The sequence below is a fragment of the Monodelphis domestica genome, chromosome 1, assembly GCF_027887165.1.
Source record: "Monodelphis domestica isolate mMonDom1 chromosome 1, mMonDom1.pri, whole genome shotgun sequence".
NCBI classification, from domain to species: Eukaryota; Metazoa; Chordata; class Mammalia; order Didelphimorphia; family Didelphidae; genus Monodelphis; species Monodelphis domestica.
The window spans coordinates 119,121,043-119,147,614 of record NC_077227.1 but is presented as its reverse complement, the minus strand read 5'-3'; the positions used below and the strand labels follow the sequence as shown (position 1 = coordinate 119,147,614).

The 26,572-nt window shown below is 36.1% G+C and overlaps 1 protein-coding gene across 2 annotated transcripts in view; it reads right to left on the bottom strand.

Moving 5' to 3' along the window:
• ADAMTSL3 (ADAMTS like 3) overlaps positions 1–26,572 on the bottom strand; it is a 628,767-nt gene that overhangs the window by 133,443 nt on the left and 468,752 nt on the right. For both annotated transcript variants that reach the window (XM_007479267.3, XM_056805881.1), the window contains exon 16: positions 3,768–4,057. In XM_007479267.3, coding sequence (XP_007479329.1) covers positions 3,768–4,057 — 290 coding nt within the window. The remainder of the gene's footprint in view (positions 1–3,767; positions 4,058–26,572) is intronic.

Genomic DNA, 26,572 nt, shown 5'->3' with positions numbered 1-26,572 from the left:
TTCTATCCACTAACTCTACCTAGCTGCCTCTAAAGCAGGGAAAACTTTAGAAATCATTTATATAACTATATGGGGAGACCCTTAGATGTGATTTTTAAAATCACTCATATAAGCATATGGAGAGACACTTGAATGTGACTTTTTTTAAGCTGATTCATTTCAAAGTAGAAATCTGGCAAGTGGTGAAAGGTGGGAAGTTTTGACTTAATTCACTGAAAGACATAGGGCTATAGGAGATATAAGAAATAGGAGGCTGAGGAGAAAAAAGTTAGAAAGGAACCCGAGAAGTGAAGATGGAAGAAATAGCAGAAGATTGGGAAAAGTTTGTTAGATCAGTTTGAAGAGACCAACAGCAAGAGTGGACAAGTAGGGAGCAGCTAGGTGGCTCAGTAAATAGACTGCTAGGACTGGAGTTGGGAAGACTTGGATTCAAATCTGACCTTAGATACTTCCTAGCTGTGTGGGCAAATCATTTAACCTCATTTGTCTAGCTGTTGCCCTTCTGTCTTTGAATTGTTACTAAGACTTTGATAAGAGTTTAAAACAAACAAACAAAAAAGGTGGACAACTCTCAAGATTTTAGCAATTCCTAATTGGTGAAGATGCTTAGAAGTACATGTTTCCCTTTCCTGCCCCCTCTGATCCAAGAAGGAAATGCAGAAGGGGAAAAACAAGTAATTAAGCTGCTCTATAGGAAGAACCCATTAATTATGGTTTTCCTTGGCCAGAGTCAACCTGAGCTGTTTTATGTGAGTTCTGGTTCTGATTGGCAACTCTGAGTCTAAGTGAGGAGTAGTTGGATGGTCTTTAACAGATAAGATAGCCAGGCTGATAAGCTTTGCAATTCTCTGGCTTAAAATGACATGCTGTTTAGTCACATAAAGGGGTGACGGTTTCTAAATGCCCTTTTATTTTAAGTTCAAAGAAATGATTAGTGTTTAAATAAAATTCAACATAGAAAAAGGCTAAGAGGATATATCCAGCAAGAGACAAGCAGGTTTGTGACATGCAGATAATCTTGAATGGATTAATGACATCAAAGTTTATAATCTATACCAAAGTAGCCCCAGGCTCATGTGTCTTTGTCCTTCATGTGCTTTCTTGTCAGTTTTATCAAGAAATATATCTAGGCTTCTCCACAGATACTAAGTATTGGTGAATATGATCCAAATATATATGTGTGGATTGTGATGTATATTGTTTTTTATTTATTTTAACATATGAAAATCTATGATGTTATTTTCCCTTTATTGTTAAGTAAACAGTTATACTTAAGATCTGGCCAAGATCTAGGGACCTATGGGATGGTAGGAGCAATCTAACTTTCTACCTGCTCTGATCAATGAGAGCATTAACCCCTTTAAGAATTTGCAGCAGTAAGAATGTTAAATAAACTGTGGCATGCTGATGAAATGCAATAATACAATGACGACCTACAAGTCTGAGAAATAGAAAGACATTTTGAAATATCTTTACGAAATGATCCAAAAAGTAAAAAGGCAGAATCAATTGGGCTATAACTAGTTATCATAATTTACATCTAAACATTGATTAGTATACATTTTAATACTTATGACCCCTTGATAGGATTATTATTTGCACTAAATGGGATAGTTTCTGGGCAAATTTAGTTGTTTTGGTGTTCATACACATAGTAGGCATTTTTTTCAACTGAATTAAATGGCTTGTGGAGACATTATTCCAGTTCTCAAAGGACTCAATTTCTCCATATTTATTATACAAAGAGATTCATTAGCAAAGGGATAGAAGCAATACATTCCCAAGAAAATGAGAAAATGTTCATTGATGAGAAATGATGTATAGAAGTGGTGAGACAACGTTATAAACTTGCTTAATTAATCAATCAATTGTTTTCCTGGAAAGTCATTATTATACTCTGCTCTCTATTAACCAGGTTTTTTTTTGACAACCTGTTTTTTAAAGAGCATGTATTTTTAAAATTTTATACATTTGAAGAGATCAGAGTTAAGCTATGATACTTTTGTAGAGGTGTTTTTATTTGAATAGTTACTTGACTTATGAATTTTTGAATTCTATCTTTCAAATTTTTTGAAAACCTTTATTTTGGGACAGTTCCCTTTTCTAGAACTTATCAACAGTGTCTATCTCTTTATTTTTCTATTTTTATGGTAAATTTCACTGAGCTATGAATCACTATTTATTGTAGCTTGGCATAATTACTTTGTTACTTAGATGGAGCCATGATTTCATAGGTGAGGACAGCCTCTTCACTCAATGTTCCCCATCTTTACATGCTACCTCATTCTATGTTTTCCATGTTTTCCCATAAATTCTTTATCAAGGATCTTCTCAATACAATGGAGGTCTCTGGGTAGTTCTTTTCTTAATATTAATTATAATAGTGATATTTAGAGAACACTACTATGAACAAAGTTCTTTCCTTTTGAAGGCACTAATGTGTCATTGTTGTGCCCATCTATTATTTCTCATTCTAGCTCCATGAATGGCACTGAAGAGAACAAGGTCTTCCTTGGTGGAGTAATATCTCTTGCTTATTACATTTTAAGATATTTCTGCTAAAAGGTGTTGTATTTTATAATTATAACAGTCATATGGAGGCAAAAATAGGTTTTGAATATAGGAGGAAAAGCCTAACAAACCTTTAATTTAAACAAAAATTGCCATAGCCCAGATGAAATACAGCTGATGGCCATATGCATCCTGCAAGGTGATATTTGACTCCCCTGGATTATTTGTTCTAGAACTGAAAACAGAATATGTTTGGTTCTTTAACCATTGCAGGAATATCAGTAGGAAAATAGTGCTAACTTTTGGTTATCACATGAGCATAAAAAACTTACTCAAACTTTGAAATATGTCAGTGCTGAAAAGAGCAAATAATTTACCCATCATCAATTTCTGGGATGCACATATATGATAGATGACAGACTTATAGGTTAAAACAAAATCTCAAAGATACCAGGCAAAGGGATTGACTATTTTAAAATTCTTAATTTATATTCATTATTTTCTCCATATGAAATATGACTTTGATCCATGAATATTAAGAGTAAAAAATTATATTTCCCTCAGTGACTTTTTAATATAACTATCAACCATTTTTAGATTGAAGTCCTCTGCTTTTCAGAAGTAAGGTTATGAAACCTACATACTGCTCAAAATTGAAAAAAATGAAGATGAAAGTCAGTTTTGGAGGACAACGTTGTAGTACTACATTAAAATGTTATTTTAGAGAAGCAGGTTTTTCTGCATCCAAATAAGTCTACTTAAGGAATGTCTAAAAATCAAGGGCCATATTACTGGATATCTAAGGTACAGTCCCTTTTTTATCAGGCTACAAAATCTACCTTTGACCTTCCCACATTTTCCAAGGTGGTCACAAGTCAATTCCCTCATATTACAAAGGAGGAAATTTTGGTGCAGAAAGAGGACATGATTTACCAAGCTCACAAAAAAGCAGAGTCAAGAGTCACATTTCCAAGGGATTTTACTCCTTTTCCCATTTTCTTTCCACCTTCCCAAACAGGTACCACCTGCTCCTTCTGACTGCATTGTTAGGCTTAGAGAACATGGCATCTTTCTCTCTGTACTACCTTCTAAGAGTAAGAGATCTGCCAGGTAGAGTATACTAATTATCTCTTAGGTCATCTGTGTGGCTTCTTTCAATTCCATTCTAATTTATAGAATTAGAGTAACCAAGTAATTTTATATGTCTTTGTTTACCCAAGAAATAAGTGCCAAAGAAGAAGAAAAGGGTCAAATACCTCCCAAACATGTAGCTGAGCAAGGAGTGAAACCAACATACTCCCAATCATAAATCGTTTCACGGTCTTTTTCATTCCAAGAGAAATCCAGCCCACGTACAGCAGGGACATCATCACATGCTTCAAGGAGGCAAGGTCTCTCTGTGAATGGCTTAGGACCTTCGCACTCTTCCTCAGGCAGCTCTGTTTCTGTCTGAGTAAATGTAAGCAGGACTCGACACTTGACCTCTCGGACTTGAACACCTGGACCACAGGTGGTGCTGCAGGCTGACCAGGGCTCAGGAATAAATCTACAGAAACCAAGAGGTATTCCAAAAAAAAAAAAGAAGAAGAAGAAGAAGAAACAAACAGACTTTAAATCAAGACATATAGGAAAAGCAATAAAATGTCTTTAATATACAGAAGAAGGAAAAACAGCCAGCTTCATTTAATGGACTTCCTCTCAACTTGTCTTGCCAATGTTTTGCTATATTTAACCACTGTACTGACATCACATTAGCAGCAGGGCTGTTTGGAAGGAGTATTTTCCATCAGAGAAAATAGTCATTTGATTAGTGAAACTCTGTTTTATGGCCCTTTAAAATAAATCCTTATGAAGCTATGCTTTAAGATTTAATAATAATAGACAATAATATAGGACTTTTCTTCTCCTCTCCACCTTCTAACATCCTCCAAACCTCAGTTCTTTCTACAAGAAGCCTTTCTCAGTCCTCTTTAATCTTAGTGCCCTAGTTCTGAGATTATCTGATTTACTTCGTATATATCCTATATGTACCTGGTCCATATGTTATCTCCCTCCTTGAGAATAACAGTGATCATTTTTATCTTTATTGCTTCCTCAGTCCTTATTTAGCACAATGCCTGATAATTAGTAGGAGGTCCTGGATTCAAATATGTTTTCAGACACTTCCTAGATGTGTGACCCTGGTCAAATTACTTAAACCCCCACTGTCTAGCCCTTACTGTTCTTCTGTCTTGGAAACAATATAAAATTGTACATAATACAAAGTACTGATTCCAAGACAGAGGGTAAGGGTTTAAAATAATCAAGAAATGCTTCATGTAGAAAGCAGTTCTAGAATTGTATTTTAAAGGATGAGTAGGATTTTATGAGTGGAATAAGAGAAGAGTGCATCCCAAGCATGAATTCTGGGGGCACCCAGTGCAAAGGCACTGAGATGGAAGGTCGAATATTGGGTTTGAGGAACATAGAGAAGACCAGTTTAGGGTTTGAAGAAAACAGAGAAGACCAGTTTGAGGACAGCAAAATTACAGAACGTTAGGGTATGAAGCACGAACCTTGCAAATCAGAGGATTTCTGTCAGAAGGGTAGTCATGTATAATGAAGCTAAAAAGACAGATTGTAACCAGGACTTGAAGAGCTTTAAAAACAAAAATAGGAGTTTATACTTTTCTTAAAAGCAACAGAGAACTACTGGAATTCACTGAAGAGGAGAATCATATAGTCAGATCTGAGTTTAAGGAAAAAAAAATAAAATCTCCTCCAAGAGATAGTTGTGGCTTCCTCTTCCTCTCAGTCTATGTGAGGGAGCTCGTAGTTCTCCTAGAATTATCTTGCTTAGAGACACAGTTTAGGTACAGGGTAACATTACAGGCAATATCTTCTATAAGCCCATGTGAAGGTGGACTGTGCATGTGCTCTATAGTGCATTACCTGAGCTCAAGGTTCTTAACCTGTTCTGTGTCACTCAGTCACTATGTTTTTAGCAGTGTAGTGAAGCCTATGGACCTCTTCTCAGAATAATGTGTACAGTTTTCAAAAATTCATAAATGAAGGAAGTGCTAAATTTTAGTTAGAGGTCAGGGAAACTAAAGATGCGATTTCATAGACTCCCTGAAATCTATCAATAGACCACATGGGGTGTCTCTGGATCTGATGTTAAGAGCCTTAGCCTTCCTTAGCTAGGCATAAGCCCATACCCCATTCAAGAGTTCTCTTTCCCTTGCCATGCCAATGCTTTCCTTTTGTCAGCCAACGCTTACCAGTGAACCAGAAATGAGAACTCCAGAATCTTCCTGGTCCCTTCTAAACTTTGGTTCAAAGGAGACTTAGTTCCAGGGAATTTTCTAGCATTACCATAGTATTACTATTGGCCTATTGGTCATTTAACTCAACAAATGACCTGCTGTTTGAGAAAAAGGCCTGAGTGGCAATGTCTATTGGCTCAGTTTGGAGAATCTTGTCAAGTTCTTCCTAGAATTTCACTGTTTCTTCACCCTCAATAACAGATGTTGGCACAGGAACTGAAAATACCTTCATGGTGGTCTTTTTTAAGTCCATTCATCATGCTCTCTGACTAACAAGATGATCAAGTGTCCTGTTAAATGATATTTCATTCCTTTTGGCAACAAACTTCTTTGTTTGCCTTGCCCAGAAATGTCTTTAAGCCATCCTTCCACTTGGCGGTGACTTCTTTATGTCTTCAGGTTTCATTTATAGCGAGAACATCAATACAGTACATCAATTCCTTTTGCCCTGGACAAAGAACTCATATTTAATGTAGCCCATTTATATACATGTGTATGGGCAACCAGAAAAAAAATATTTTGGTTTTGTTTTAAAGACTGATCTCATCTCACCCAGGCTTTGAAGTACAAGGTCTACTCACAGGTCTCATCTCACTTGGATTGGCATGGGAGTTTTAAAACTCTGCTCCGTTTCTAAACTGGTCCAGATTTTTTCCCTTCATACATAGCCTGGTAGACTCCTGTTCCTGGGAGTTCAACATATTGGTTTCAAGCAGACATTTGATCAGCTATGGACTACACTGCAGCTCAGAATTTCTAGGATTAAGAGACTCACAAGTCTCAGTTTTCATGGTAGCAAAGATGACCAGTGTGTGCTGCCCTACCAATCTGTGTTATTCTCAGCTCTCTGTCCCCTTTTTTGCCATAGTCTTTTTGCTGTGGAAATCCAAGGGGACGACACAGAATTATAGTGCGTTATAGTGATGGAAGTACTGTAAAAAAGAGTGGACAGGGCATTAGCTTTGGATTCAAAAGACATGGATTTAAATCCTCCTTCTATTTACTTCCTGTGTGATCGTAGGCAAATCACTTAATATATTTATGCCTCAATTTCCTCATCTGTAAAATAATAGCATTGGAAGAAATTATCTCTAGTATCCTTTCCAACTCTGAATATTGTGATTGTGAGTGTTGCTTTTAATTTTTCTTGGTTTCATGAATTCCCATGGCCAAGAAATGTATCACCTAATGGCTAACCTACTGGCCATGACCCTTTCTATATTTAAGTAGGCTTGCCCTTAATAGGTATGCTCAGTTCATCATCAAACATATACTTGAAGGTTTCCCAGCTTGATAGAATCTTCTAGAAATCGTGCTTCACAATTCTAGACTTTGAGAATTCAGGATCACCTCCACAGTCCAACAAAACACTAGAATATGAATTTTGTGATAGACCTAATTAATTACATTAGATTTAGGTAATCAACTTGGCCTTTAGGGCTTGAAAAAACTGACTTTCCACTCTTATGGTGAAGTAAAATAAATTGAGGATAGTTACCATCTTAGGCCATGTGATGCAGTGGAAAGAATGCTAGACCTGAAGTCAGAGTACCTGAGTTTAAATACTAACTCTGACACAATATCTCTGGGATCTTTGGAAAATCACTTCCCCAGTTTCTTCATGTATAAAATGAAGAGGAAGTCTCTTAAGATTTCATCCAGCTCCAATCTATGATCTTGTATAGTTTTAGGGATCTGTCTTCCCTTCCTTATGGCATTATCTCAAGATGTAAACTAATACTTAATTACCTTTTGGGTGTTTGAAATGGGAATTGTGGTAGAACACATAATACCTTGGCTTTTGCCTTGTCTTCAAAGTGAATATTAGATGGAATGATTGGGAATTTCGGCAAGGCAAATTATAGATCTTTACAAGGAAAAACTTCCTAATAATTAGGTCTATGCCAAAGTGAACTGAGTTCTCTGGGGAATTACTTGGTTCTTCATTATCTTTAAGCAGAGGCTGAAGGGTATATTGTAAAAGGATATTTTGTTTAAATATAGGTAGATTAGGTAGACCCTTTGGTCCCTTCTAACATGGAGACTGAGAAGTTCTAATTTACTAGATCTCAGGAAAATGTTTCAGGATGCATTTCAGTATGGACAGACTGAAAGGATAGGTTGTTTTTTTTTTAAATCAAAGAGTTGCATTTTTTATTTCAAATTTGTGGTCCTCGAAGATATGTGTTAACAGGACTAAAAAGCTGAATTTGTGTTACAAATAGAACAGGACCCTCTTTTGCCAAAACTGAATTCTTCCCTGGAAAAGAATGAGTGAACAACATCTCCAATGACATTGAGATGGCAGAGCATAGCAGGAAGAAAATACTCTACTTCCTTTAATCCTAATCAGGGAATTGTTGAATAACTTACAAGAAAGATGACTTGAAATATGTGACTTGATTTGAGTAGGTATGACTTTAAGACCTAGGTCTTTTATTGTCTTCCCTTTGATCTTAAAACAGTGCTTATTTAGTTTAGGAATTCAGCTCACCAGGTGCTCTTTTGGTTATTGCCTAGGAAAATTCCAAGAGTACTAACCCACAAAATATTTGAGTTATAGAAGACTTGTTAACAATAGGATGACAGATGGGATTGTGTATAAAATCCAAACAAAATACTCATTTTCATCAATAAGAAAATTTAAGTGAGTATGGGATGGGGGAAAGAATGCTAGTCAGAGTGAGAAGGGTTCAAATCCAAACCATTTTCTAGGTAACTTTGGAAAAAGTCACTAAACTTCCTTTGGCCTTAATTTCCTCATTTATAAAATAGGGAGAACATGCTTGTACTAAAATTCCTGGTTTCAACATTCACTGTACTTTGATCTCGATTTTTATCAGCCACAGAGTCTTAATCTATAAATTAAAGATTTATTGCTACTGCATAGGGTTATTGAGAGAAGGGGGGAAATCACTTTGTAAACTTTGAAGCATAATCCTTATTATATAATTTCTTAGTACAAGTTAATTCTTTTTTGTCAGTTTATGTAATTTGTTAAATAATTCTCTGAATTTCTGGAGTTAAAAAATCCCCAAAGCTACTCTCCTAATAGTTTACACAGGCCTAAAAAAAGTGGCCTGTTTTGGTTCAAGTGTGATAGCAGCATACCAGAAATTAGACCTGTTGTTGCATATAGCCAAATGAATTCTTTGCAGCATCCAAAAATAATTTATGGTGCATTCTTCTGAAGCCTTTTATTCCTTGGTTTGGAAGAAAAAGCTGAAGTGTACCACAGATTTATTAATAAACTCAAAAATCATAAGCAGTTTTCTTTGACTTATAGCAGACATATACTGAAATTAGGGCTTCCTATTTAACACTGGCATTTGCTTTCAAATCCCAAACGGCAGAATGAAGAAAAAAATTACACACTGGCATTTAAAAGTCCCAACTGTATAAACTGGGAATTTACTACTATTACTATCACCAAGCTACAATTGAATATGATATTCTTTGCCTTTATAGTGAGATGGGGCAAGAATTCTCTTTAAGTAGTATTTCTATAAATTTAAAAAAAACCATATTTGAGAATATTATCTTGCTATATTGCCCAATGTCATTCAGAAAATTCCTATGGAATTTAGTTCCAGGAAAATGTCTGTCTCCATAGACAAATTCTTTTTTGCTCTCTTTTGTTAGAAAATGAAAATTATGTAATATGATCTATTTCCCTTTTTTAGCCCATCAAAAAACTCAATCAAATTCAGGGCCTAATTATGATAATCAAATTATGTATCCTATGTGGTAGCCTCTACTCTTTTTGTTTTCTTCATGTAGACCCTATCCTGTCTCTATTCTTAATTGTTCTACTTTTACAATATTTTAAACTAATTAACAGCCTCAAATGCTTTCTGTAGAAGATGAAATAAAAATGTTAAGTAAATAAAAATCATAGCAATACAAGTGACTCTTAATGGAGGTGGCTTTGGCACCATAATTTTTGGTCTGGACTTATGGTTTTATCAATATGGGGCTTTGGAGGGGTTACCACCTCACACTCCTGACTCACACTGAATTTAGAATCTGCTAAAATGCCAGATTTCTTTCACAAAGATTGTTAGTTCAACCTTTAGTGTTACAGATAATGTAAAGCAAGATAGTGGGAGATAAAATGCTGTACCCTACACGTCTAATTGGAAACAGAGTAACTTCAGTAACTTCTTTGCAGTTAAAACGTGCCTTAAATAAATGATTTGCCTGTGAATGCTTACCATGATTCCTTTCTAAGTTTCATTCATTCCATACTATTTTCCCAACTCTACGCAGTAGGATAGGTGCCAAGCAGCTTGTTTCATTTCCCACTCTGAGTGTATGCTTCTCCTGCTAGCCATCCAGCCCTCTCACTTCAATCCCAAGACCTTGCTCTGATTTGAATCTGTATTTCTTTCTTGCTAAGCCTTTCCTTGTTTCTATTTCAAGACAGGTAGGTTTTTATCTTCCCCTTTCTATCTTTTCCTTGGTGGTCAGAGTACCTTTCATTCTGTACATTTATCCTTCTTGGCCTGATACAGTTATCCCTTCCCCCCAACCAGTAGATTTTCTATATGTAAGCTGTCAATAGAAACAACATCTGCTTCCTTCTCTCTTATTTCAAAGAGTAATAAAATGAAGATGATGATTTAGAAGCAGAAAGAGGATTTAACCTGTTGACCACCTAGCAACAACTGGACATTTTTTATTCCTGTTCTTGCTTAAACTTGGGCTTTCAGCTTTCTCATGGGGCCAAGACCACCCAACTTAGAGCCCTTCCCCTGCTTAAGTCAGATGAAGCATAACAGAATGTCAGAGTATAAGGGCAGATGTTACTACTCACAGAATCTCAGGACTTGAGCATCAGAGTTATTGAATAGAATGCACTTAAAGAGAACTCTCCTACATAATACCTATAATAATAGTTAGCATTTATGTAAAACTATGTGCCAGGCACTGTGCTGAGTTCTTTACATATATTGTATATTATAATAATATTTATATACATATATTATATGCATAGTATATACATATATTTATGTATATTATCAAATATCATATTTGATCCTTACAACAATCCTGGGAAATAGGTGCTCTAGTGTGATTTTTCAAAATGAGGAAACTGAGGCAAACAGAGGTTAAGTGCCTTGTTCAGGGTCTGAGGCCAGATTTGAACCTAGATCTGTTTGACTCTTAGCCCAGGATTTTATCTAGTAAGCCACCTAGCTGCTCTCTAACAACTGATTATAATCTTGGCTGGGAGATCAGGGACTAGATAACTCATCATCACTTTGGGCAAACTATTCTATCTTGGGAAGCTTTTAGAAAGTTTTTGCTTAGATTGAGCATAAACTTACATTTCTGAAGCTTTCATTCATTGCTCCTAGCTTTGCTCTCCAGGTCTTTGCAGAACACAAGACTAATCCTTCTATGGGAAAGTAGATTCTAAACAATCATCGCAGTGCAAATATTAATAATATGTAAATCGGTCTTGATCAATGACACATATTAAACCCAGTGGAACTGTGTATCAGATATGGGAAGGGGGTAGGGTAAGGGGAGGGAAAGAACATGAGTCTTGTAACCATGGAAAAATATTCTAAATCATCTAATTAAAAAAATAAATTAAAAAAAACAAGACTAATCCTTCTACCCAACAGTCCTTCACATACTTGAAGTCTCTTCTCTCTCTCTGATCCATTCCCATCCTGCCTCCTCTTCTCTAAGCTACATATTCTTTACTCTCTCACTGTTTGCTCATAATATATTGCCTCAAAGCCTTTCACCATCTTGAGTTTTCCCACTTCCATGGCTTGACTCACACATTATTTCCACTGAATGTATCATTTATCAAAATTTTAGTGATCTTACTAAAATAAGGAGCCCACAAATGAACAGAATGCTTCAGGCACAGGTGTGGTATAAGAAGGACAGAATATATACTTGGGCAGTAACTTTTCCTATCCTGGGCCCCAAGCCTTTCTTAATGCAGCTGGAGATCATATGGGCTTTTTCTGGATTATCATCTCACACAACTGATTCATAATGAGCAAAGAATCCACTAAAATCCCAGGTTTCTTTCACAAAGATTGTTGGTTATATGTAATCCAACCTTTTAGTTTTACAGATAATGAAAGATGCTGAGAGATAAAGTGTAGTTAGTACCCAGGATTACAGAGCTAGTTAGTAACAATGAGATCCCAAGTCTCCACACCAGAACCCCATGGTCCTTATACTATACTTTGTTGCCTCCCTTGTGGTTGTTCATTACAAACGTCAACAGAAAAAGAAATTAATACTTTGATGGTGGATATAAAGTAGTAAGATGATATAAGACTATTTTGATCATTCCTACCTATATTTACCAACAAGAATGTGAGGGGTAAAGACAGGTGTCCATCTTAACAGGAGTGGCTATGAAGAAGAAAGTCAAGGACTGGATTAAAAAAAATTAAGCAAAAGAGAAAGAAATGGCTGAATTAGTAAAGGCTTCCCAAATGTATCTCTTTCAACAACAAAAATGCTAACATTTTTTCATATTAATATGGCACTTTCCTCAGAACAGCCTGATATGATATATAGTACGATGGTGATGATGATGATGATGACTATTTTAAATATAAGGAACAGAAGCTTGGCATGAGTAGGTAAAGTATGGTCAATATACACTAATAATTTCATGGACTGAATGAAGACTTGGGTATTCCAGTGATATACTGTTCATCTACCTATATGTCCCTGACATTCTCTTGTAGGATTAAACTAGAAAGAGTATGGCTTTTGAAAGGAAGATATGCATTGTGTAACATCTGTTGTTTCACTTTGAGACATGAAAAAACCTCTCCTTAATCTCTCCCACTCAACTCCATGGTGCAGGTTACCTTTATTTTGCCTTCTGCATCTGGGAAGAGGTGGCAAATTACAAAACCTACTCAGGTGAGAAAGCTACCCTCTAATTCCAAGGCTTATCTTGTGCAGTGAACATCAAGTATTAGGAAGAGGGGACTAGGAAGAGATGGTGACAGATTTCCTTTTCAGTCCTCAAATGTAAACACCTCCTGAATAATCCATGTGTTTCAGGGGTTGCCAGAAAAGGGAAGTAAATTTCTGCTAGCAATCTGTCTATTCTGTAGGTAATTAAAGTGTAAAAAGGCACATTTCTAATTTTCTTAGAATTCATAATGTAAACTCCAGTCACCATTTTAGGCACACAAAGATAAAGTTCTGAAAAAGAAGTTGTAAACACAGATTTCAACTGAGGCAGTGAAATTAACAACTCCAGCTTCTAATCAAAACCTCAAAGCAGTTCAAATTTTTGTTTTATACTATGACACACATTAAAATCTATATTAGATTGCTTGTCATCTCAGGGAGAGAGGCGAGATTAGAGGGAAGGAGTGTGAGAATTTGATTCATACTTTTAAAAATATTACTTTGTTCATGTAATTGAGGAAAACATAGACACTAAGAACAAACTTCTGTTCTAAAGGAAGACAGATGTATACCTATGAATTTTTATTTATTTATGAAGCATCTCTTGAACCTCTCAGGAAAACTGCAGCACTCATGTACTTGTCACATTCTAATTGATACAATTATTTGTGGACATACACTATCTTCACTATTAGATGACCGTTTCCATGAGTTGCAAGTCTAAATCTTATTTATCTTTGATTTTCCCACAACATATAACTAAATATGTAAATGAATATGTGAGCAAATGGGATATCCTTTATATGCTCTGTAGGACAGACAACAATTTTTTGTGATTCAATTTAAAATATAATTATAATGTAAATATCACTAACCATAATATTAAACTATTTCTACTCTCATAAAATGTAACATGCTTTTCTAGAAAGAAAACACAGAAGATTACAGAAAAAATGCTAGTTCAAGTCTTTTATTTTGCAGCTAAAGAGAAACTATGGTCTGCAGATTGCTACTTCAATCATTCCCTCTGTTATTCTAATATTCAATTTCTACTGGCCTTCAAATATGACCAAGGCTTTACTGTCCTTAAAATGCCTTCACAATACCCCATTATTCAGGCTATAGAAACGAGGTGATTTATCCAAAGTCACACTAATGGCTGGTGACAGAGCTGGGACTTGACACTTGCCTTCTAGGAATTTGGATTATATAACTATAGCATGTTTTTATTTTCTTCTTTCACCATATCCTTTCCTAACTCAAAAAAAAAAAGGGGAGCAGAAAAGCAGTGATAAGAGGTTAAAAAAAGAACACTGGTGTGGGAAGAAGACTTTTTGCCATAGTTTCTCCAATTGCTGGCTGATTGAATATCATTCAGAGCACAATGATACAGGATATTTTATTATTTCCTTAAAGTATTAGAATCCACAGAATATTTGGATCTTTTAGTCCTCTGATCAATTCCAAAGTCCCAAATGGCTACACAGGAATGGAAAATTGAGCCTGAAACAGAGTTTAAAATCCAAGGATGAAAACACAAAACCCCCGAAATTGATGTTGCTCATATTTCTTGAAACTAAACATGCTTTCCAAGGCCAATGTATTTGGTTTCTTGTAAAAAGAAAATCTTTCTTGAGTTCCAGTGAATCACTGATACCCATCAAGGCTATCAAGAAGGGATGTGGGAACCTATGATTGGCCCTAAAATTTTGAAGTAGTAAGATGTTCACCTGGTGGTCAATTAATGCTTCTAAATTATCAGGTGACATTTAAATTATGTGTTCATGAACTACCAATACCATCATAATATTCAAATTGGATGGGCTCTGTTTCTGGACCTCTTTCTTGGCCCCTTAGAAACCATTTGATGATCCCTCCTATCAGTTACCTTCTTCTGCCCTAACTTCACTGGCATTGCACTCTCTGATTTATCTTCCTGTCTCTAAACACTTCCTCTTTGTCTCCTTTGCTGCCTGTGTCTCCTCTTTTCAACTATTAGTCAGGAATCTGTTCTTAGCCTTCTCTTTTATCTTTCTCTTAGTAATCTCACTCTTTCCCATAGACCACCTATATGCATCTGACCCCCCAAACCCACATCTGTAGCCTGAGCCTCTTCTGACCTCCCAAATCCATATACCCAACTATAACCTATCTGAAAGTGAGTTTATTATCTTTGCCCATCTATTCCTCTTTCAAATCTCATGATTTCTATGAGTGTCAGTGCCCTCTATCCAGCAGTTATGCGGCACAGTGGACAGAACACTGGGCCTGGAGTCAGGAAGATCTGAGTTCAAATATGACCTCAAACTCTTTATTAGATGTGTGACTCTGGGCAAGTCACTTAACCCTGTTTTCCTCAGTTTCCTCATCCGTAAAATGAACTGGAGAACAAAACGGCAAACCACTTTAGTATCTCTGCCAAGAAAACCCCAAATGGGACATGAAAAGTTGGGTTTGACTGAAATGCCTGAACAGTAACTAATATCCATCTAGCCTCCTGCATTCAAAATTTTAAGATTATCTTTGGGAATTTCATCATTTTTGCCATTAGGATCTAGTTCTCAAGTCTGATCAGTTCCACTCCTGAGATATCTCTAATCATTTCTTCTCTGTTCCTCTGACCACTTTTACAATAGTTTAAACCATCTTCCAATTTCTACTCATTTCCCACTCAAATCCAACCTCTATACCAATGTCAGAGCAATCTTTCTCATCTTTGGATCTGGACATATGATGACTCTATTCAAATCCCCCACACTTTTTTTTCTTAAAACCCTTACCTTCTGTCTTAGAATTAATACTGTGTATTGGTTCCAAGGCAGAAGAGTGGTAAGGGCTAGGCAATGGGGGTTAAGTGACTTGTCCAAGGTCACATAGCTGGGAAGTGTCTGAGGCCAGATTTAAACCCAGGACCTCACACTTAGCTTTCAATCTACTAAGCCACCCAGCCCCCGCCCCCCTTTCCCCACTGTTTTACTAAATGAATCTCAAATGTTTTGCCTTGAGTTCAAGGCCCTTCACAATTTCATAGGATCATACTCAAAAACTTAGATCTGGAAGGAGAGATAGAAGTTATTTTGTTTAGCCTCCTCATCCTAGGGATAAGGAAGCTGATTGACAAAGAGGTTCACTGATTTACCTAGGATCATATTAATATTTAAGTTTCTAGGGTACAACTTTAATATAGGTCTTATTAATACTAAGTCCTGTATTTTAACTGCTCCTTAATACATACCGCTCTATCTTTCCAACTTCATTTGTTTTAATCAAACTAGACTCTTTCCCTAACATAGTCTATGATTTTATGTCTTTGCACTTTTGCTTCTATTGCTTCCTGTACTTAGAATAACCTTCTTATCTCTTTTCATAGGCTGAATTCCTACCGATTTGTTAAAGTCAAACTCAAATGTCACTTTCTCCATAAAATCCACCTTTATGCCTTTTGTCAGTAACTCCCTTTCTCCTTGAACCTCACATAATCCTTTTTTTTCTATATCACTATAATACATTACTTATGAAATAATACATGGCATATTTTTCTGGTTTTGTATCTTATCTTTTCATTGAATTGTAAGTTCTGTGAAAGGGCAGTTTTATCTAAACTTTCTTTCTGGTGACTAGCACAGTGCTCTGCAAACAATAGATTTTTAATAATTAAATTATTATTGAATAATTATTGAATCTAATAAAAGATGTCCTCTAAATATCTACCCTTTGACCCAGCCATAGCACTGCTGGGTCTGTACCCCAAAGAGATAATGGACACAAAGACTTGTACAAAAATATTCATAGCTGCGCTCTTTGTGGTGGCCAAAAACTGGAAAACGAGGGGATGCCCATCAATTGGGGAATGGCTGAACAAACTGTGGTATATGTTGGTGATGGAATACTATTGTGCTCAAAGGAATAATAAAGTGGAGGAGTTCCATGGAGACTGGAACAACCTCCAGGAAGTGATGCAGAGCGAGAGGAGCAGAACCAGGAGAACATTGTACACAGAGACTAATACACTGTGGTATAATCGAACGTAATGGACTTCTCCATTAGTGGCGGTGTAATGTCCCTGAACAACTTGCAGGGATCCAGGAGAAAAAAACACCATTCATAAGCAAAGGATAAACTATGGGAGTGGAAACACCGAGGAAAAGCAACTGCCTGAATACAGAGGTTGAGGGGACATGACAGAGGAGAGACTCTAAATGAACACTCTAATGCAAATACTATCAACAAAGCAATGGGTTCAAATCAAGAAAACATCTAATGCCCAGTGGACTTATGCGTCGGCTATGGGAGGTGGGGGGGGAGGAAAAGAAAATGATCTATGTCTTTAACGAATAATGCTTGGAAATGATCAAATAAAATATATTAAAAAAAAAGATGTCCTCTAAGTAACACAGTTGTTCCCTTAATTATCTGTTAAGAGATCCCAATATAGTTCAACAAACATTTCCTGAGTGCCTACTATCAGGGCAATACTATGCCAGATCTGGAAATACTAAGGAAAAATCCTATAGTCTCTCAAAAACTCTATATTCTCAAAGAGATTATATGCTACCAGGGAAGGGGGAATACAGTGAGGATATAACATGTATATAACTAAAAAATATATATATAATTTAAAGAAGAAAAAAGTACTAGCAAACAGGAAAGTTTGAATTAGAAGGTGGTATCTCAACTGTACTTTGGAGGAATTCTATAAGCCAGAAGTGAGGAGGGAGTACATTCAAAAATCCTATATAAAAGCAGGCAGGTAGGAGATGGAATATCATGTATGGGGAAAAGCTATTAGGTTACTTTAACTGGAACAGAGCTTTCATGAAATGGAAAACTATGAACTAATACTTGGAAAGGTAGATGGAAGGCTTTTATACCAAGCTGTTTGTAGTTTATCCTTTGGGTGAAGAGGGAGCCAATGAAGATATTTGAGTAGGGAGGATAGGATCAGATTTGTGTTTTAAGAATATCCATTTGGCAACTGGGCAAAGGATAGGCCAGAAAGGAAAGCAATTAGAGATGGGGAGATCAGTGAGGTGGTACTTTGTAGTCCAGGTAAGAAATGGTGAGCTGCCAGATTTGGCAACCAATTGAATATGGAGGTTGAGGGAAAGAGAAGTATCAAAGATTGCTTGGCTAAAATAACGCAAATGCATCATTAACTAAAATGGCAGTCTGGAGGAGGGACATATTTGGGAAAGACTATAATGAGTTTTATTTAAGATGTGTTTAAACACACACACATACGTGTGTGCATGTGTGTGGCTTATAGGTAGGTATATATAGATGAGTAAATATGTCCAAAAGGCATAATATGGGGTTAGAGCTCAACAATGTATTCTTTTGTGTAGGGAGTGGAAGGAAGAAGGGAAGAAGTTATCAGGGATTTTTAATGAAACTAACAAATTAACTAATTAAAAAAACAAAGAGGTTAGGGATGGGTGTAAAAATTTGGGAGCAGTCTTCATAATAATGATAACTGAACTCATGGTAGCAAACAAAACAGTATAGGAAATGAAGAGAGCTTAAGACAGAGCCTCTCTCAAAGTATTTCACATTTATGATATGAGAGAGGAGAGTGTGTATATATGGCAGTGTCCCAGGAAAGTTATATTATCCCTTTTTTATGAGCAGAATTCATAAAAAGTCTTCCTTTCCATTGCCACTGCCACCTCCCACCCCTCTAGCTCAGGCCCTTGCCACCTCTCACCTCAGTCTCATTATGCTCAATTCAATGATCTTACCACCTCATCATATATTTCCTCTTTCCTTTCCTATTCATGAGAACTGGCATCAGAGAAAGACAAAGATATTTTGGTGATGGAAGTAAAATTTAAAAATAAGCTGGGAAATGAATTTAGTGGGGAGCTCTAGTCATACCCAGGAAAGAGGAACGAAGAAGGATTTACATCCCAATATAAATGGATAAAAAAGAGAGGACAAAGAGAAGAGTCATGGGTTAGGCAGGAAAAAAATATCAAGGTAATATATAATCTGAGCTGAATTAGTGAAAGCCTCCCAAAAAACTTATTTCCTAATTCTCATAATCCACATTTGATAGCACTTTACTCCTATTATTCCTTTACAAACCTGAATCAAACTGGTTTTCTTACTGTGTCTTTAGCATGCCTTCTACTTCCCAGTTTGACACTTTTAATCTAGACATTCTGTTCACTAGAAAGACCTCTCACTACATTTCTACCTCTCTAAATCTGTAATACTAATTTAAAAATAAAAAACTTGGAACATAGGCTCAAGTAGTTAATGGGTATATTTCTTCATACGTATGAGTAACATTGGTTATAACTGTTGGATTTCTGGTTTTTGAGCTGTATTTCTGCCTTGTTTTACTTAGTCTGTTCTCCACTGTAATGCTTAGTTAAATTTCTATCCATTTCAATTCAAATGTCATTCTTCAAATGCTACCAAGATCTCCTTCTCCAGTAACAATCACATCCCTCCAGCCACACATAGACTTTTGTTTTGTGCCTCTTAAATGTATTTATCAGGTCATACTGAGTATTAGGAATACCTGTCTAAATGTCTTATCATTCGATTAGACTATATACTCCTTAATATTCAGGACAATTTTAAATGCCGACCAAAAATACAATATTTCTCTTTCTTCTTTTTTCTCTTTTTTGTTTGTTTGAGAGCTCCTCCATAAAATGACTGATATGGAAAAATAATTACATGATTGAACACATAAAATCTGTATCAGATTCCTTACCATCTCAAGGAGGGGAAAACGGTGGGAGGGAGAGAATTTGGAGCTCAAATTTTGTGTGTGTGTGTGTGGTTTTTTTTAAGATTTGAATTTCTTTAAAATGTTTTTGTGCTTCCTTTACCAAGGTGTTGACTCTTTTCCCATGATTTTTCTGTATCACTTTATTTTCTCAATTTTCCTTGTACCTCTCTTATTTGATTTTAAAGATACTTTTTGAGCTTCTCCAATAATTCTTTTTGGACTTCAGAGCAATTCCTATTTTGGGGGTGGGGGGTGGGGGGAAGCTTTGGATGCTGCAGTATTGACTTTGTTGTCTTCTTCTGAATATGAGTCTACCCTATCACCAAAATACTTTCTATGGTGGGTTTCTTTTTGTTGTTGTTTGTTCATTTTCTTGCCTTTTTATAGTTTAAAAACAATTAAAACTGGGCTTTATAATTGTGGTGAAGGGAGCACTTCATGCTTCAGGTCCTTTGTGTAGCCATCTTCAGAGCTGGCAGAAGGATCTATCTGCTTTCAATTCTTCCTAGGTGAAATGATATAAGTTGTGTTTAATATTCTCCTGGCCTGTTCTCTGGGTTGTGAGTAATCCCAAGCACTCTTTCACCCGTTGGAACTGTGACTAGGGTCCTCTGCTCCCCTATGGCTGTAAATAATGGTGTATGCTGATTCTCCTCCTGACCCTGCTACTGTGCACCTGGGCAGAAACCTGGTTCAGCTTATGGGCAATGCCACAGGAATCTTGCACCCAGAGCCAGTAAAGGGGCCCCTGTAATCTCCTTTTGAGCAATGTTCTGGCCCGCTCCCCCCTTAAAGTCTTTTGACTGAAAATTCCAGAAGTCTTGGCTGCTATTTCAGTTTCACCCAAAGTCTTTTGCCTGGTGGGGCTTTAAAGCTTCCTCAGATGGGAGAGAAGCTCTAAGGTAGGAAGATAGAGACAGGATAGAAGTTTTAGATACCACGAGGGGGATGACAGAGTCAAATTAGAGATATGAGGTGGCAGGAATGAGTCTTTATTAATTATCCATAAGCCACAGCCAAGCTTTGATCAAAGGACCACTCCGAAGGCTTATACCAGTCCAGAAATCCACATTTAATACCACACAGGTTGGAGAGATGAAAGAGAGATAGAGAAGGTTTAAAGATGGAGCTTGGCCAGAGGCCAAGCTCCTGCCAGGACAGCCATCAGCTAGCCTGAAAGAGAGAGAGAGAGAGGCGGAGCTTGCTGGGCTATATATAATCTTTGATATGCAAATATACACAGTACATAGGGATGATTCTCATTGGTTCAAATTTAAAAAAAAATGAATGTTTAAAAACTTTTTTCACATGTAATTGGAGGAAAATAAAGTAGTGTTATAACAATAAAAAGAATGAAAGAAAGAAAAGAATTGGGAAAATCTAAAATTTGTAACTCCCCAATGGCTAGTAGAATGCTTCATGCAAATTGTGGCAGGTCCTTGGTGTTTGCTCTTGTTGTTGAGCCATAAATCATTATGAACAATCATTATGAACAATCATTATGAACAAAGATGAGCCATATCAGAACTATAAATGGTGTTACAAAACAATTCTATCAGGAAGGAAAGACCTAAGCTTTGACCCACAGATGCCAAAGCTAGGTATATCAATACCTAGGAGGTCTAAGACAAAAAGGTCCCCTATACACCAAAATATGGAAACGACATTTTGTATTAGCAAATGACTGGAAACAATGTAGATATCCAACTATCAAGGAATGTTTAAACTAAATTGTGGTACAGGAATGTAATGGAATATGGCATAAGAAATGCAGACGAGTATAGAGGATTATAGAAAGACATATGAACTGAGAGGAGGGAAGTAATAAGAATCAGAAAAACAATGTATACAATGACAATAATATGAATGGAGGAAAAAAACAAATTGTGATAACCAATTCTATCTCCAGAGAAAAGATGAGAAAACACCTGCCTGTCTTTACCTGGGTTGGTGATTATGAATATACACAGTATAAAAGTAAGTAGATGTGTTGGTTGGTTTGTTGAACTATTTTTTTTCTTTTTTTATTCTTTGTTATAAAGGATGACTCACTAGGTAGGCAAGGGAAGTAATATATTCAGAAATGAAGGCTATCTAAAAATATATCAATGAAATTTCTTAAAAGAAAAAATAAGTAAAGTCCAACTGTAAAATGAAGAATTTCTGGGATCCAAGAGGTTAATAGGCTACTAATGAAAAGGCTATGGTGACTACATGACAACTAGGATCAGCAGATATGTGAGTGTTTCCACTTCTGAAAGGTAAGGACTAAAAGCTGTGACAAACTCAGAGAATGATGAGGGAAAATGAGTTTAACTAACAGATAAGCAAATTAGATTCTAGTAGTCAGCCCATTCTCAGGAATCTAAGGGGGTCAGTCCAGAGGAGAGAAGAGGATGCCAAAGCAGAGAACTGAGGTATGAAGTAGGAATTCAGGATGAATATGGGTCATAAATGAATACAGAGCAGGATGAACAGAAGGTCGGAATGCTGCCTAGGGAATACTATGAAGCAACCAACTCTCATGATGGGCTTTGCGAAGGGAGCCAGATTTTGAGGGCTCCAAGGGGGTCTCTTGGCCTCCTCAACTCTGGCATTAAAAGAAACCCACCAGGGCCAAGCCCTCATGTGGGTTCTGAAAAGACCAACTACTTTGCATTTTACCAATAGAAAATAACACAGAACTGTAGTTAAATTGGAAATAAATATATTAAATGGATTAGGGAAGAATAATCCCTTTGGTGAAGTATTAGAATCAGAGTTCATGTCAGAAGACTGGTATGATCCAACTTTTTCTAGCTGTGTATTCATGGGTAAGTTACTTAACTTCTCTGAAACTGCAAAATAAATGATATTTTTTAAAACTGTAAAACACAAGCTTGAATATAATTTTTCATTGTTATACAGTTCTTGAGGAAAATGACCAGAAACAACCTGGTTACAAATCCCTGAAATATCATACTTCAGCTTGGTTTTAACAAATTAAATAGCCACAAAAGGAAAAGGCTTAAGTGTCAAGTTGAGAAAACATATCAAGCATTTTAAATCTACATAATTTCTTTGGCCCTTTGATGAAAAAAAAAAGAGGAAAGGTAAAGAGAAAAGGGAAGATGGCAATGGTGATGTAAAACCTTGCTGAAGTCTTGAGAATCCCAGAGAAACTCAGACGGCTCCAGGGAGGAACTTTTAAAATGATGATGCGTATCAACTGTCATCACATTCCACAACTGAAAACTCAAAAGGCCAAACCTACATTTTTCTTGGCTTAGCTTGACAAGCTGTAATTTTTTATTTTCCTAATAAAAAAATGTCTTTTGAACATTCACCCTCTATGTAAATTCAGAACCCCAGCCATGGTAGACCACAGAGGCTGAAATATTTATCTTCCACAAACTGGTTTGGCATGACTGTATTTAGGGGTTTTGAAACACAACTACACTTATTCCCTTATTCATTATCAACTAACACGCAGCTCAGAGCCACAGAAGACAGTTGTAATAAAAGGATGAACTAGAAGCTGAGATATGTTGTGGTTTTGTTTGGAAAACTAGGAAATGAATAAAGTCAAACGTTGTGGCAGCCTCCCAAGGAAACTGTAAACCCCACACCAACCAAAAATGGGCCAGAGACTGTTAGGCAACATGAATTACAAAAGGAAAATCAAATACATGCCAGGATAGTTGAGATTCTACAATTGTGGGAGAGAAACAGTTTTATACTATATGTGGTTGATCATGCTCAGAGCAACTCTGTCTCCTCATTTGATGATGATGATGATGATGATGACGATGAGGATAAAAGAAAACATATACATATAACTGCAGAGTTTGCAAAGTAATATATATATATATATATATATATATATATATATATAAAATTAGATTCCTATAACAACCCTTCTTGGTAGGTGCTATTACTAATTCCACTTGAGAAATGAGAAAACTGATACAGAAGGATGCTAAGTTATTTATCCAGTCACAAAGCTAGTAAATTTTAGGTTTTCTGATTCCATGTCCAGGGCTTTATCCATGAGGCCACCTAGCTGCCTCAGGGGGAGGAGGACAGTTTCTTCCTTCTAATGACTAGATACCATAACAGGATCATTAGATTTGAGACAGGAGAAGGTCTCAGAGTTCATCTAGTCTAATTCCATTACTTCACTGATGAAGGAATTGAGGCTCTGAAAAGCTGAATGGTTTGAACAAAGCCACATAGATGATGAATGGCAGAGTAGTTATTTCAACACAGATTCACCCAAATCCAGTGCTTTTCCCACTCTATTACATGGCCTTCAAACAAAGATGCTAAATCTTTAAAGGATCAAAGAGAATGTGTGCTCTTATAGGCTGGCTGCAACTTATATGCATAACTTAGTATTACATATATTTATTAAATATATATATTTATATAGTAATACTATATAAGAAAAAGAAGAAAGAAGTCAAGAGATTTAGGTAATTTTCAACAACAAAAAAAACCCCTAATAGGTAAAGCAGTACCAAGGGCACAAAATCTACAACCAGATCAGAATTTTAATACTTATTCAAAATTTTAAATTATATTTTTATTTTCCAGATCATATATAGATGCAATTATTAATACCTGATTTCTTACATTTTGCAATTCATATTCTCTCCTCTCCTTCTCTTCCCCACTTCCCTGAGATGGCAGGTAATGTTTGTGTCAGTACAGATAGCTAGAAATATTTGGGATAGTCTATCCATTTTAGGAGGTTTGACGTGAAAGATTAATATAGTAGGTAAAAGAAATAAAATAGAAATAGCAATAAAATATCATTTTTGTCTTTTTTGTTTTTAACACTGATGATAATAAATTAAATGTATTTTGTAATTGAATAATCCTTTTTGTAAAATCCAAATCTTTCCATGAAAGCAAAGATCAATATTTTTAGTAATGACATTTTACTAATGTTGTGGAATGGTGGAAAAACATGGGATGCAACAATATCTGGAAATTTTTACACATTAGGGAGTGGGAAGATGTGGGAGGTGTCACTGGGTTACAACATATAACTATTGAGGAACTTGTGAATGGAAGTAATAGGTGTTATCAATGAATTGTATGAGAGGAAAAGAAGACGGATTTGTCACATGGCAAAGATAAGGGTGACGGGTAGAATGGAAGAGTGCTGTATTGATACCCTCTTGATGTCAGAATAAACCTCTAGCTTACTGGAGGAATCCTGGCCAACTAAAGGAGTGGACAAGAGTTATACAAGATGGGCAAGCATGGGAGGATGGGCTTCAAATGGAATTGTTAGAGGGAACTTCTAAATCTGTGAGATTCCAAATTCTCTTGTATCCAAATGGAGAGAAGATTATGGAATCCTAAGAGCTAGAAGGAAGTTTAGAGGGGAATTAGTTCAACCTCACACATATTAGCAATCAGTACTTGCAATTCAATAGATCTCTCCATGTGATAAGACATTCTATAATTAAACAGTATTAGATGCTGTTAGAAAATTTTCTTATATTATTTTGAAATCTCTCTCTTTGGAAGTTTTGACAATATCTTAATGCTTCCCTCAAAGTGCAAATCTCCCTTTTGTGCTTGATAGCCCTTCAAAGGGCAATGTACTTCATTTGGGAAAGATGAATATGAAGGAAAATATAGTATCCTAGAGGCAGAAAAAGACCTACTTATCAAAATTGGAGAAATGCTTTATCCTCCATATGTGACAGAATCAAGGTTAAAAATAATCTTGACAGGTTGAAACCATAGGCTGAAATTAGTGAAATGAAAATAAACAATAATAAATATGTTTTATATTTAGGGTTTTTTAAAAATCAATTCTATAAATATAAGATGGAAGAAACTAGCTGTGGCAGCAGATCATGTGGAAAAGTCTTTGGAGTTTTGGCTGACGACAAGCTAAACACAAGCTGGTAGGGCTATGTGGCTATTAAAAGAGTTCATCCAATTTTAGACTATATGAATAACTTTAGTGTCTATATTTTGGAAATAGTAATCCCACTGTACTTTGGGTTGATGAGACCACATCTACGACCTATGTACAATCTTTCCATTTAAAATGGTTCTTAACTAAACCATATATACTCATGCCATTTTAAGAGGGGCATGAAAATAGTTGGAGACTTCCCCAGGACTTTCAATGATCTCAAGCAACAACTTGAATTTTTAAAAAGACTAATATATTTCTGGTTGTATCACATCATTAAACATCACAATATCAAAGAATAAAAATCATGGGTGATACAAAGGAGAATGAAGGGGCATTTGGGAGGCTAGCAATGATACTGCCAATCATAACAGGAACATGAGAAAAGACAAAGAACCTTGACACCAAGAAAATTTTCTGGGAAAGTAGGTCCATCCCTCTCTAGAATTGTTCTAATGAAAGTCTGGTGAATATTTTTGGTGGATATTATAGGTAAGATTATCATAAAGGTATAACTTGGTCTTGATCCTTTGAGATCATTTCTAACTCTGAATTTAGGTTATTCTGTGGCAAAATAGCACAAGGCTTTGTTATTCAGTATATGTATCATGAGAAGAAGATATAAGTTGGTCTGCAGTGAGAACAAGGTATGCTGTACATACATCTCTGCAAATGTTAGAAAAACTAAAGGAAGTCCTCTATTATACAGAATAGATCTTCTATAAAGGATTTGGCACAATGTATGTACAAGAATTCTAAAGGATAACAAGGTATGGATAGGTTGCAATCTACACTGAAAGGGCATAATAATGATAATAATAATAACACCTCCTAGCATTTTGGCAACTAGGTGACACAGTGGATTGAGTGCCCAGAGTACAGTTAAGAAGACCAATTTTCTTGAGTTCAAATCTGGCCACAGATACTTATTAACTGTGTGACAAGAGTAAGTCCCTTATCCCTGTTTGCCTTAGTTCCTCGTCTGTAAAATGAGCTAGAGAAAGAAATGGCAAATCACTCCAGTATCTTTGCCAAGAAAATTCCAATGGGGTCACAAAGAGTTGGACAAGACTAAAATGACTAAACACCACCAACAAAAAGCTAGCATTTATATAGTCCTTTCAGTTTTTCAAAGTGTTTTGTAAATATTTTGTCCTTGCAATAATTCTGGGAAGAAGATATTTCTAT